The sequence below is a fragment of the Sus scrofa genome, chromosome 6 (assembly GCF_000003025.6).
Source record: "Sus scrofa isolate TJ Tabasco breed Duroc chromosome 6, Sscrofa11.1, whole genome shotgun sequence".
In the NCBI taxonomy this organism is placed as follows: Eukaryota; Metazoa; Chordata; class Mammalia; order Artiodactyla; family Suidae; genus Sus; species Sus scrofa.
In genome coordinates, this window is record NC_010448.4 from 48,418,026 (window position 1) to 48,432,920 (window position 14,895).

General features: G+C 42.2%; 1 protein-coding gene across 5 annotated transcripts; it reads left to right on the forward strand.

The window, feature by feature from the left end:
* Positions 692 to 14,473, forward strand: LOC100521972 (zinc finger protein 546). 5 transcript variants are annotated; one of them, XM_021094379.1, is made up of 6 exons: positions 692 to 797; positions 1,149 to 1,448; positions 4,860 to 4,947; positions 6,507 to 6,633; positions 7,915 to 8,010; positions 9,553 to 14,473. In XM_021094379.1, the coding sequence occupies exons 3-6, from the start codon at positions 4,939 to 4,941 to the stop codon at positions 11,664 to 11,666; spliced, it is 2,346 nt and encodes a 781-aa protein (XP_020950038.1). In that variant the 5' UTR covers positions 692 to 797; positions 1,149 to 1,448; positions 4,860 to 4,938; the 3' UTR covers positions 11,667 to 14,473. The 5 variants fall into 5 exon arrangements, with proteins under 5 accessions (XP_020950038.1, XP_020950039.1, XP_020950037.1 ...); XM_021094380.1 differs by lacking the exon at positions 4,860 to 4,947; XM_021094378.1 differs by lacking the exon at positions 692 to 797 and having other exon boundaries at positions 841 to 1,448; positions 4,860 to 5,659.

Genomic DNA, 14,895 nt, shown 5'->3' on the forward strand with positions numbered 1-14,895 from the left:
AAGATGCAACATATTGTCTTTATAATCTGTCTGTGGCTGCACACGGTCACACACACCCAGTCAGCACATATGTAGATCACACACCCACGTTTCACATAGCCCCGCTTGCACCCGCCACTCAACTGCCGCAGTCACACAGCGCCCCGCACACCCAGCCCCTCACACACACACACACACACACACACACACACACACACACACATCACCCGGTCACAGCCCCGCACGCCCACAGTCCCCGCCGCGCCACTCCCCGCCATGCTCAGGTACGAATCACCCTCGAATGCCGCTTCAGGCGCACACCGTCCCTTCCCCAAAGAGTTACATGCAGGGACACAGCTCACTCTCAGCCAGACGCGCAGTAGGTGCCGAAGCCCTCACAGCGGGGCACACACACACACACACAGGCTCACGAAGCCAGGTACGATGGGCCACACACCTGTGCACCAGGCGCCCAGACTACCTCAGGGAAGAAACCGACAGAATCCGTCCCTACGCGCTTGGCCTCAGGGCTGCACCCACGGCTGCACTCGGCGGCGCAGCACTCTGAGGGTCCCGAGAGGCTCGCACCTGCCGGACCGCTCCCGTCGGGAGGTCGCTCGGCTTACAACGCTGGTCAGCGGTCTCCGCGGGGCGACCAGAGACGCCAGATCCGCGCGGCGCACATACGCCTGCGCACTCAAAGCCCGAGCACATCGCCTTCCGGCTGTGGACTACATTTCCCAGAAGCCCCAGGGGAGGCGTAAACTTGGACCCTGAGGGCCCTCAACCGGGCGTTCTGGGTGGCTCAGCCACCGCAGGTGAGTTAATGGAATCCTGGGGAGAAGTGGGAGCCAGGCGAGGCGGAGCGGGACTCACCTGGGGTAGGGGTGGGAGTGGAGCTGCCCCCAAAGTGTGGAGCCCCGGGCCCATTGTGTTTGCAGCCTCGGGCCTGTGGGGGCTGGAGGAGCAGAGGAGGATCGTGTGTCTGAGTGTGATAGGCTGTGTGTAGTGCGTGTGTGTGTTTGCGCGCGCCTGCACACCCACACTTAGCAGGACCGAATCGGGGCTCCTGTCGGCGTGCGCGGTTGTCAGTCTGATACTGGTGCTTGCCTCAGTGGTGAGCGTCACGGACCCACACTCCTGCTGCTTTCCCCACCCTCCCCTCACAGCCCTGGGTGTCGGCACAGAGCTGTCCTCAAGAGGAAAGTCCAATAAGATGAAGGCCCTAGGAGGAAGTTTCCCAGCAAGAAGGCACAGTCCTGGACAAAGGATGGGGCTATTGAAGCTAGAATTGTCTCGGAGACAGATTCCTGGGATGAAATGATGGGAAGCGTTCCTACTTCAGGCGCTGCGGTTGCTGCTACATTTTTCAGGAACCGCAGCATTCCCATACCTCGGATTCTAGGAAGCTGCTGTGATTTCAAAGACAAGTTCCAGCCTCCTTCTCCCATCCGGTCCGTATGTGTGAGGTGAGTGCTGATGTGGCCCTAGAGGGTCCCTTCTCTGTCTCAGCTCTAAGAAAGGCCTGGTGTCTCCCGATTTCCTTCTTATCCAGTTCTGCCATTCTTCACAAGGGGATCCTGGGGAGAAAGGGAAAATTGTTGCACATTGAAAGTACAGATCAGGTGAGTTTCTACTTCCTCTTTGTTCATAAATGCATTTTTGCTTTTAGTACATGGAAATATTTGCATTTTTTTCTGAAGTGTCCAGTGCCATGGGTGTGCTCTTAAAAAAGAAAAAAGAAGAAAGAAAGGTTGTCAAAAGAAAAATGAACAATATGAGTAAAGAAATAGTCATTGTGATGAACAATAATGCTCAAATTTTATGAGTGCCATTTATTATTATTGAGATTCAGAGACATTTTACAAGGGTTATATCCAGTGATATATATATTTTTTGTGGCCGATCCCACAGCATATGGAAGTTCCTGGGCCAGGGACTGAATCCCAGCTGCAACTGGCACCACTGCCACACCTCTGGCAATGCAGGATCCCTTAACTCACTGTGCTGGGCTGAGGAGGGAACCTGTGCGCCAACGCAGCGACCCGAGTTGCTGCAGTTTGATTCTTAACCCACTGCACCACAGCGGAAACTCCCAAAGCAGTATTTCAATAGATTATTCAGTGGAGAAAGAGAACCAAAACCTGTTCTGTTTTGCCCATATTTTCTTATTTAGTCTACACACTCCCCTCACCTGACATGTCCATTCAGGGAAGAACTTGTCAGTAAAAAGATCTTATTGTAATGAAGAATGTTCAAGAATTGGTAGGCTTTATTTAAAATGGTCACACTGATTCCCTTACTATTCCCACACATGTCAAACAGAATTGCTTCTAAGATTTAAAAAAAAATTGGGTATAGATTGTATACATAAGATTATGGAATTAATGCTTGCTTTTTGAAAAAAACAATCAGTTATTCAGTTATATTACATGAGAGACTTATATGAGATTGATGCACTGCCCACTGTGCTAAGAAGGTCATGAGGGACTTATAAAAAAGAAAGTTAAAATAGCATCACCAGTAATATTTGGGGAGGTTTATTTTAGCACATTTTTCTGCACCTGTATATGTGTGGTGTGTATGTGTTTGTGTGCAGAATAGAAACTGTTCTACTTGAGCACTCAAAGGACATAGACTCAACTCCCATTAGAAAACGTTAACTCTATGAATCCAAACCATAGGTTTCTTTTACCTCCATGAATATGGAAGAAGAGGAAAGTGCCAGTGACCCCCTCTAGAGTGATAAACTTTCCAAGTACTTACAGCACCAAATTCCCACAGTTTAGTGTTACCTAAATTAATTAAGAGCAATTCAGATAGCACAATTTATCAAATAAGGTAGCCCTTCAGGATACTTTTTTTTAGATTTTTAAGTTTGTTTTCACAGGACATGGCAATCACTTTTCCTGTCCAAGAATCTTTTAATGCAAATAACATTTTGGAAGACAGATTTATAATAGTAGGAAACAAAATAAGATGTAATAACTATAAATATTCATGTGAATCTTTACATAAGACAGAAGGAAAAGACTGAACCTCCGGTACTGCATTTAATGTCTTATTACATTCTTTTTCTTAGGTTTATGTCAAAGAATGTGTCTCCTCTTTATAGCTGCAAATACAAGGAGAGATTTCTTGGTTAGATTTCTGAAAATCTGTTTGTTAGTATCGTTAGTTAAAACTAATTTCACATCCAAGCCTTGGCTTTAAAATATGTGCAATGTCATTATAAAAAAGAGTGGGCATGAGACTCAAATTTTACTATGAAAAAAGAAAGTAGGGAGTTCCCATTGTGGCTGAGTGGATGTATCCATGAGGATGCGGGCTGATCCCTGGTCTCACTCAGTGGGTTAAGGATCCTGCATTGCAGTGAGCTTTGGTGTGGGTCGAAGACGCAGCTTAGATCCTGCATTGCTGTGGCTGTGGCGGCAGCTGCAGCTCCAATTCAACCCCTAGCCTGGGAACCTCCATGTGCTGCAGGAATGGCCCCCAAAAGCAAAAAAAAAGTAGCAAAGAATTTCATCTAATAACAGTAGAATGAAGTACGTTACATAATAATACTAACTTTTATTTCGTAATTATAATGTCATTAAATGGTGTCTATGTAACATCCCAATCTTCATGACAACTGTAGGACACAGTGATTTTCTTATCCTGTTTACCAATAAACTGAGAAGTTGGTAGCTGTTAGACTAGAATTCACATTTTGGAAATCTGACAGCAGAGTCTGTGTTATTAATTACATTATCATTCCTCCCATAATTTTACATCTTTAATTTGCCTGTATCAGTCAGTCATTCCTTAGGAATGTCTTTCTTCGGCTATAAATATGGACCAATGTCATCAGTATTAATGAGGCCTTAGTATGCCATCATAACTGACCTTAATTTAACTTGGCGACTCCTATAGCCATTTATATTATTAACAGTTGGTTATTCTAAGTTGTCATGTGATAAACATCTTCTGCATGTATCTTAGTTTGCTTTTTGGCCATTTCCTAAGAAAATCTGCCTAAAATGGAATATTAGTCAAGTCTCAGTCACACAGGCTCAAACTATGCTGAATCTAATGATAGTAATTTACAAGCCCTGAAAACACAGTTACTCCCGTAAGTCTCCTGTAATACAGCAAATGATATAAAGTCAGAATGGACTGAATAAGCATGAGAGAAGAGGCAGTAAAAGCTACTAGGGAAATTCAGGTCACATGCCTTGGGAATTCATAGGAAGGAGATATTCTTTCTCTAGCTAACTCTGTCAGGTTTTGATCAAATTATTCTGCATCCAGGGGAACTCTGTGGTGAGAAGGGGATTTTATGCTGTATGCGTCATACCACCTCTGTCCAGCAGAACGCTCTTTGGTGACGGATATAATTTATGTTTGCATTCTCCATTATATTTGCATTCTCCATTTGCAGCCTCCACATGAGGCTGTTGAGCACCTGAAATGTGGCTGGTGCACCTGAGTAACAGAACTTTTACATTCATTTAATTTTACTTAATTTAAACTTTGATTTAAACACCCCTAGGTGGCGATCATTTTGGATAGCACAACTTCCTATTCTAATAATGTTAGATTCAAAGGGAGACGAGTGGTACTGCTGCAGAAGTTGAGGCGGGCTAGAGACCCTTCTGCAGGGTGCGCGTCTGGCCTCAAACAGGAGGCCGCTGCTCGATATCTGCACTTGTGCAGGTGGTTCACTGTGGCACAGAGAGGGTTTGGCTTCACCCACGCTCCCTCGTGTCTCTCTTGATTTGCATGTGGGGCACCATATGTGGAGATGAAAGTAGGAAGAAGGCAAAACAGGATGGTAGTAACTCAAGTCCTTTAGAGATTTGAGACCCGCATGGTCTCAAAGCCTCGTGTTCCTCTCTCAGCCCTGGCCTCTCCGGACTCTGAGCTTTTCCAGCGGAGGAAGCCCAAAGAGCACTAACAAGTTCTTGCAGCTCCAGAACCATGGCCCATGTAAGTTCACGCCTCTCCTCCTCGAAGTCTTGTGGTTTTGAATGCATGTGATCCTTATTATCCTGAGACTTCCTTCCTGAGGCGACCCTGTTGCTGAAGTTGCCCGGAGTTACTCCGATCACAGTGAAGGATGGTGCCACACAACCGAGTGGCCTCCTGTTTACCCGGCTTGCCTCCCACCTGTGTTCACCTCTCCAAGTGCCCCCGACTCTCTCAGGAGCATGATGGAGCAGGGAAGGGTAAAGGTGCTTGAGGAAGGCACTTGAACGTCCCTTGTTAGAGTCATGCTTCCGTGACACAGAGATGATGACCCCTTTAGACTCCACAGACCCGAGTTTTGCTGAGTGAGAAGGTGGTATTCAGTGTGGAGCATTCGGCACGTGGCAAGAGCTCCCATCTGGAGAGACGGGTAGGAGCAGACTGGAGTGCAGCTGAGGCCTTCATGTGGGGATTTCAGGGATTCATCCAGGGGGTCCCCTGAGGGATGAGCAATAGGACAGAAGTCAATTTCGTGGTTGAGAAGGGGTGCTGGTCTCTAGTGATGTCTGTATGTCGCGGATCGTCCCACAGCGGCATCCTCCAGCTCCGGAGCAAGATGAGGGCTCCTGAGGGATCCGCTGGACGCTCAGGGGGAATGAAGAAAGCTGTGGGAACTGGGGAAGACCTCAGATGTCTCGTCCCCCCGAAATGCCTAAGGATGACAGAAGGACAGGTCTGATAGAGCTACAAGATGCATGATGAGCCAGATAGTACATAAATGAACTAAAGTTTGTCATTTGTTATGACAAGGAAAACCGCTTATGACATTGTTTTATGTAATGAACCTGAATTTTGATTAAATCAAATGTCAATCAAGTCCTATTTTCTAAGATAGAGATTGTAGAGTACGTTCGAGAAAAACAATTCATTACTTTTTTTTTTTTTTTTTTTTTTTACAAATTCCTTGAAGGGAAGAGAGAACAAATTCATATCTATTCAGAACTTAAAATGCAGGCACATAATAGGCAGTGTACTTATTTATGTGATTTCATTTCATTGGGAAACCTTGATTATTCTATTCATGCATTTTCCCCATGGTGTACAGGACATTTCCTATACCAAGGGTATCCTTGTACTAACAGTGGTCTTTAAAAGCACATAGGATTTCCCTTGTGTCTCAGTGGGTTAAGGATCTGGTGTTGTCACTGCAGTAGGTCGCTGCTGTGGCACAGGTTCCATCCCTGGCCTGGGAATGTCCATATGCCACTGGGGTGGGGAACACATAGCCATTCCACTTTAATCTTTTTTTTTTTTCCTTTTGGCCACGCATGCACCAAACCCCACCAGAGTAGGGACCCAAGCTGTGGCAGTGAGAATGCTGGGTACTTAACCCACTGAGCCACAAGGGAACTCCGCCACTCTACTCTAGAAATAACTGAGTTTCTGTTTCTTCCCTATGTGTAATGGGCTTGAACCCCAGTTTACTGCTTGCTGTACTGTTTTCTCTTTCCTGCAAAGCAGTTTTCCATCTTGAAATACATTTAAAACGATGTTTGTAATACATGAGTCTGTCATTTTAGATGTCCTTGTCATTCACGGACGTGGCCATAGACCTCTCCCAGGAGGAGTGGGAATGCCTGGACCTGGATCAGAGGGCCTTGTTCAGGGAAGTGATGCTGGAGAACTACAGAAACTTGGTCTCATTGGGTAAGGATATCTGCAAATCACTTAAATCTGGTTTCCGGAGTACCTGTTTTCTCCATTGTTAAATTTCAGAGCTCTTTTAAGACACCAGCTGAATGTCTGTCTCCTATTTCAAAAGAAGTGGTTTGCGCAGTATTGGGTTGGAAATGGGCACGTGGTTCAGCCCACCCTCCCCATCATTTAGTGACCTTCCCTCCTCCCTCTGGCCCTTCCGACAGTTGCCTGTTTTTCTAAATGATTCCCATATTTGAGTTGTACAACTTTTCAGAGGAGCCAGGTGTCATATAATATGTATACTTGGAATTCTTGTAACTGTTCAGGTCTGGCCTACCTGCACAGAGATCATCTAGTCTCAGGGTTCTGGGTTTTTGTCACCATCAAATGAACCTGTACAGTTTATACAGTGGTAGATGAATTAACAGTATCCACTTAAAATTCAAGCAAACACATCCCATCCTATAAGAGACATATACTCTTTAACCTTCTTTGTGGCTGAAATGTCTGGTCTGTGAATCTTATATTTTCTGTTGAAAGAATTCTGAGGAAGAATTTGGAAGTGTTTTAGGAAACAGTATTTTTCTTTTAATAAAATAATAACAGTAATACCACATCTAGGCATCCTTGTAAACTCTTAGATATATTAATCCATTTAATTCTCCCAAGAGCCCTATGAAGTAGTTAATATTAGCCCCATTTCCACTTGATAAAAGCCTAACACCTGAAAAAAGGAAGAGCTAGTAGGTTCCAGAGGATCTGAACCCAGACCATAGTGCTCCAGAGTCTGAGTTCTCAACCCCTCTCTAAACTCCCTTTAAAAGCAGAACCAGGAGTTCCTGTCATGGCTCAGAGGTAAAGAACCTAACTAGGATCCACGAGGACTTGGTTTCGATCCCTGGCCTTGATCAGTGGGTTAAGGATCTGGCGTTGCCATGAGCTGTGGTATAGATCACAACGTTGCTGTGGCTTTGGTGTAACAGGCAGCTGTAGCTCCAATTTGACCCCTAGCCTGGGAACTTCCGTATGCCGTGGGTGCAGCCTTAAAAAAAAAAAAAAAAAAAAAATGCAAGCAGCAGAGCCAGACTTTTCTCTCCCCTGTCTGGTCTCTTTAGTCCTATGATCTGAGTCCATCTAAATGACAATATTCTTCAATAGCCTTTTTCATTTTATCAAATATAATTTTGACCTGCAGTTTAATATAAACATAACCAAGTATAAATTAAGTCATTTTGAACTCAGAGTTTTTTGTTTGTTCAAAATCATGTGGCATTTCTTTCCTGTGAGCAGGATGTCCCACTCCTAAGCCAGACGTGATTACTTTGCTGGAGCAAGAGAAAGAGCCCTGGGTGGTAATGAGAGAAGGAACAAGAAATTGGTACACAGGTGAGTGATGGCAAATTAGACAAGAGGGATGCCCTCACAGGTTACAGCCCTCTCTGGTCAGGGAGAGGCTCGCCCCTGAGATGTTCGGGCTCCTTTGGAGGGCCCATGGCCTGTGGAGAAAAGGCCTGACATCTGAGAAAACATCAGAATCCTCTCAACATGAGCTCCCAAAGGCAGTTCATCTCTACCGCCACTTGGCATCTCCTTGTTTCTTTTCTGTTTCCCTCCCATTTCAAAGAGGAAACTGCCCTCTGTCTTCCCCAGTGAGAACCATTTTACCTATGTTTCCAAGTCCTTCTTTATAGTTACACTTCTATTTATTTCTCCATTGTCTAAAATTATTTTACTCAACACCTGTTTGCTATTTACTTGAAATCAGCACTGTGTTTGAGTCTGGGTCCTATTGATATAGGTTCCTACCATCATGGAGGTGGTGGTGTTTTAGCAAAGGAGACACTGGTACAGATAAGCAAGGCAATATGGGTGGTAACATCTTTATCTTTGGTAATTTTTTTCTAAGAGTAAGGAGAAACATTTGGGAAAACAATCAACAGATTCTCAAAATGGTCTGCCTCAGAATCATCTGATGAAAAATATAAAAAGTGTAGACATTCAGGATTTGTTCCTACAGATTTTGATTCCATTTATCTGGGTTGCTGCCTGCAGAGCAGTACATCCATCCCAAGTAGGAAGGCACTGCCTTAACTTGTTCCTTTGGTCACTTATTTTATCCTCTTTTAGAGACATATTTTCTGATGTCTTTTCCTTGATTCAGATTGAACTACAACAACTTAGAGTTCTCTAAGTCAGGATCCAGCAAACTAAAGCTGGAGGACCTTATTGCCTACCATCTGCTTTTGTATGGCTCACAGGCTAACCCTGGATTTTACATTTTTGTGGTTGGAAAAAAAATCAAAAAATGAATATTTTGTGACATAAACACTTTATGAAATTCAAAGTTCAGTTTCCATAAATAAAGTGGTATTACAACATAGCTACAATTATTCAATTCCATACTATCAGTGTCTGCCTTTGAGCTGTAACAGCAGAGATGAATAATTGTGACAAAGACCACAGGTTTTACAAAAGATAAAATTTTTATTCCCTGGCTCTTTACAGAAAAGTTTGCTGACCCCTGCTCTAAACCTTTACTTTTTTTTTTTTTTTTGTCTTTTTGCCTTTTTCTAGGGCTGCACCCAAGGCATATGGAGGTTCCTAGGCTAGGGGTCTAATCGGAGCTGTAGCCACCAGCCTACGCCACAGCTCACGGCAACGCGGGATCCGAGCCACATCTGCAACCTACACCACAGTTCATGGCAATGCCAGATCCTTAACCCACTGAGCGAGGCCAGGGATCAAACCCACAACCTCATGGTTCCTAGTAGGATTCGTTAGCCACTGAACCACGACGGGAACTCCTAAACCTTTACCTCTAATGTGTTTCGGTTTTAGTCTTTTATTTTGACTAGGAGATGCAATCCCTTATTCCACCCTCTACGTAGAAAAATCACAACATTTGTTTCCTTTTTGCTTATTTTTCAGATTTGGAGTCTAAGTATGTCACCAATAAGTTATTTCCAGAAAAGGATATTTGTGAAATATATTTATCTCAGTTGAAGATAGTGAACAAAAGCAAAACTTACATGCATGAAGACACCACTTTCAGAAATGACATGCAGTGTAAACATGAGTTCGGAAGGCAAGGACATCAGATGAAATGCGCCCGTCAAATGATAATCCAAAAACATATATCTCTTCCTCTACATCAGAAAATTCATGCTATAGAGAAATCATACGAATGTAAGGAATGTAGGAAGGCTTTTAGACAACAGTCATACCTTATTCAACATCTAAGAATTCATACTGGTGAGAGACCCTATAAATGTAAGGAATGTGGAAAGGCCTTTTGTCGTGTAGGGGACCTTAGAGTACATCAGACAATTCATGCTGGGGAGAGACCCTATGAATGTAACAACTGTGGGAAGACCTTTAGACTTCATTATCACCTTACTGAACATAAGAGAATACATTCTGGTGTGAAACCCCATGCGTGTAAGGAATGTGGAAAGGCCTTTAGTCGTGTTCGAGACCTTAAAGTACACCAGACAATTCATGCTGGCGAGAGACCTTATGAATGTAAAGACTGTGGGAAGACCTTTAGACTTCATTATCAACTCACTGAACATCAAAGAATTCATACAGGTGAGAGGCCTTACAAATGTAAGATTTGTGGAAAGACCTTTAGGGTACAACGGCATATTAGTCAACATCAGAAAATTCATACTGGTGTAAAACCCTATAAATGTAATGACTGTGGGAAAGCCTTCAGTCATGGCTCATACCTTGTTCAACATCAGAAAATTCATACTGGTGACAAACCCTATGAATGTAAAGAATGTGGTAAGTCATTTAGTTTTCACGCAGAACTTACTAGACATCATAGAATTCACACTGGTGAGAAACCCTATGAATGTAAAGAATGTGGAAAAGCCTTTCGTCTCCAAACAGAACTTACTCGTCACTGTAGAATTCATACTGGAGAGAAACCCTATGAATGTAAGGAATGTGGGAAGGCCTTTATTTGTGGCTATCAACTTACTTTACATCTGAGAGCTCATACTGGTGAGATTCCCTATGAATGTAAGGAGTGTGGGAAAACCTTCAGTAGTCGCTACCATCTTACTCAACATTATAGAATTCATACTGGTGAGAAACCCTATGGATGTAAAGAATGTGGGAAGGCTTTTCGTCTTCAAGCAGAACTTACCCGACATCACAGAATTCATACTTGTGAGAAACCATATGAATGTAAGGAATGTGGAAAGGCCTTTATTCGTAGCAATCAACTTATTTCACACCAGCGAATTCACACCAATGAGAATACCTATGAATGCAAGGAATGTGGGAAGATTTTTAGTCGCCGCTACAATCTTACTCAACATTATAAAATTCATACTGGTGAAAAACCCTATTTATGTAAAGAATGTGGGAAGGTCTTTCGCTTTCAAACAGAACTTACTCAGCATCGCAGAATTCATACTGGCGAAAAGCCCTATAAATGTCAGGAATGTGGGAAAGCCTTTATTCGTAGCAATCATCTTACTCAGCATCACAGAATTCATACTGGTGAGAAACCCTATGAATGTAAAGAGTGTGGGAAAACCTTTAGTCGTCACTATCATCTCACTCAACATCACAGAATCCATACTGGTGAGAAACCCTACAGATGTAATGAATGTGGGGAGGCTTTTATTTGTAGTTATCAACTTACCTTACATCAAAGAATTCACACTGGTGAGATTCCGTATGAATGTAAGGAATGTGGAAAGACTTTTAGTCGCAGGTATCACCTGACTCAACATTTTAGACTTCATACTGGTGAGAAACCTTATGGGTGCAAAGAATGTGGGGATGCCTTTCGTCTTCAGGCAGAACTTACTCGACATCACACAGTTCACACTGGTGAGAAACCCTATAAATGTCAAGAATGTGAGAAGGCCTTTAGTGTTAAGTCAGAACTTACACGACACCACAGAATTCATACTGGTGAGAGGCCCTATAAATGTAAAGAATGTGGGAAAGCCTTTATTCGTAGTGATCAACTCACTTTACATCAGAGAAACCATATTAATGAGGTAACTCTATGCCTAATGTAAAGAGGATACAGTGGCCTTTAGAAAATGCCTTTTATAATGATAGAGAATTCATAATTTAAGAAAGTTTTTACTTGTTAGGGGACATGAGGGAACCACTTTTACTTCATGCCCAAAACTTAACAGAAATAGTTTTATATTATACATATTGACTTAAAAGAGTTGAAAAATTATAGCATCACCCAGTCCTGGTTAAAGAATGATACTGTTGTAGTGCATCTCAAACCAAGATGAAGGGTGCCTGCTTCTCCCCCACCCCAAAATTGTTGGTTCATCGGTACTTTTACAAGATGCGATGAAATGTTATTGCTAGGAAAATGAAAGAAAAACAGATGCAAAAGCCCCGCTTTTAAAATTACTGGATTTAATAGACCTACATCAACTCTAATATTTAATAAATGTTTCTAAATGTTTGCTCTCAGTGTCTGTACCAGAAGCAAACCATCTGTGGACCATAATCAGTACATAGGACCATACTTTATATAAACAGCATTGTAACAGAAGATAATTCTGTTAATGTGATGGATGTGGTAGATCTTTAGCCATGGCACATCTTTACTATAATTCTTATAATTCCACCCCTGCCTGTGTGGTATTAGCAAGACACTTCTCCCCTCTGTGCCTCAGTTTTAAAGTGATGATGATAGTACTTACCTAATAATACTTTTTTTTTTTTTTTCTTTTTAAGGCCATGCCTGCAGCATATGGAAGTTCTCAGGCTAGGAGTCAAATCAGAGCTGCAGCTGCTGCTATACTATGCCATAGCCACAGCAATACCAGATCCAAGCCACATCTTCGACCTACACCACAGCTTGCAGCAACACTGGATCCCACTGAGTGAGGCCAAGGATCAAACCCACATCCTTATGTATAATAGTCGGGTTCTTAACCTGCTGAACCACAATGGGAACTCCTCTGATAATACTTTCTTAAAGGATAAAATGTTAATGAAAAACAAAACCTTTAGAAGAGAATTGTTCAATAAGTATTATTTTATTAGCAGTAGTAGTAATATTAGTAAATTCATGCGAGAAGACCCAAATTTGTAAAAACTGTCCACTACCTTTCATTTTGTTTAAATTACCGTTAATTATGGATGAAATCTAGTAAAATAAACTTTCGAAAATTCAGAAGTCATTTCTGAAAACTAATATGAGAAAGAAATCTCAAAAAAAAAAAAAAAAAAAAAAAAAGGAGTTCCCATCATGGCTCAGCAGAAACAAATCTGACTAGTATCCATGAGGATGTGGGTTCGATCCTTGGCCTTGCTCAGTGGGTTAAGGATCCAGCATTTCCATGAGCTGTGCTGTAGGTTGCAGATGTGGCTTGGAGCCCGTGTTGCTGTGGCTGTGACGTAGGCTGGTGGCTCCAGCTCCGATTAGATCCCTTGCCTGGGAACCTCCACATGCTGTTGGGGCGGCCCTAAAAAAAAAATCTCTAGAGTTGATGGATATGGAGATTATAAGAGTAAAGCTTCTGAAGGATCAGGAAGAGCTGTGATACTTTTTATAATTCATAAAGCAGACATGTTACAGTCTGCTTTGCCGCAAATTCATGACAAATTAGAAATTAACAATGAAAAAGGCATTGTTCATTTAGGAAAAAAATAAAAGTACAATATAGTACAATAGTACAATAAAGTACAAATAGTACAATGCACACTGGTATGCCCTCTGTAGATTCACTGGTCAATAATACATTGTCATACCTGGTTTCTTCTATATAATTTTTGACATTTTTTTCTGTAGTATTTGAGTATAAATATAGACATCATGACATTTCACACACACATATATATTTCTCTGTATCATGCAACTCCTAAGAATAAAGGCTGCCTCCTACATAATCACTATGTAACTTTACACCTAAGGAGATTAACAGCAGTGCCATATCTGTAATATTACATATAGATAACCAGTGCCTTAACCCAAGATATCTAAAAGAATGTCCAGGAACAGTAGTATTTAATGGTACTTGAGAAATGTTCTGTGGTCACAGACACTTATGAAGTTCTGAATACTAAATCCTTTCTAAGGAAAAAAAAAAAGCTTTATTACGAAACTATCAAAGGACTTAAGAGGCCTACAATAAAGAAAATTTGCTTAACTTGGTTATCCTATTGTATCTCCAACTTTACTAAGAAAGTCCCATTCGCAATGCCTAATATCTTTGGGATGTGAATCCACATCCCATATATTAGTGATAATAGTAAATTCATGTGAGAGGAAGATCCTATGAATGTAAAGAATTTGTAAAAACTGTCCACTACTGGAGTTCCTGTCATGGCACAGTGCTTAACGAATCCGACTAGGAACCATGAGGTTGTGGGTTCGATCTCTGCCCTTGCTCAGTGGGTTAAGGATCCGGCGTTGCCATGAGCTGTGGTGTAGGTGGCAGAAGTGGCTCAGATCCCGAGTTGCTGTGGCTCTGCTGTAGGCCGGCGGCATCAGCTCTGATTAGACCCCTAGCCTGGGAACCTCTATATGCCTCGGGTACGGCCCTGAAAAAGACAAAAAAAACAAAAAACTGTCCGCTACCTTTTTTCACTATTTCAGATATACTTCAGTGATCACTTGTCTGTGATTACTGGATTGCGTGAGCTGGAATTTAATTGTATGCATGTGGGAGTAGAATCACTTATACATTATGTATTCTTTATGTATGTTGTATATTGCTAAACTGGCCATAGGTTACATGCACTTCCAATTCTACTACATGGTGCCAAATTGTTCTCTTAGGCTCCTATCAAATTGAGTATTCTTATAGCCTCACAGTAGATATGTTTTAATAAATATTTTCATAAATTTCAATTTCAGTTGAGCATTTTTTTCAAACATGTTTGTTGGCCAAGAACCTTTGACTTTGAGTTTCCTATTCTTGGCTTTGTCCGTTGTTTTTGTTCTGTCTTATAATTGTTTTCTAATTGATGTGAATGTCATTCTGAATAGTTCATTTACTATATGGATGTGATTATTTTCTCCTACATCAAATATAGCACACGCTATCTATCTACTGAACAGCCACTGTTTTTTGGTTTTGTTTTTTGTTTTTTTTTTGGCTGTCCCCCAGCATATGGAGCTCCCAGGCCAGGGATCATATCCAAGCTGCAGTTGCAACCAATGCTAACAACACAGGATCCTTTCACCACTGTACTGGACTGGGGATTGAACCTGCAGCTGGTGCTGCAAAGATGTTGCCGATCCTGTTGCACCACAGCAGGAACTCCTTTATT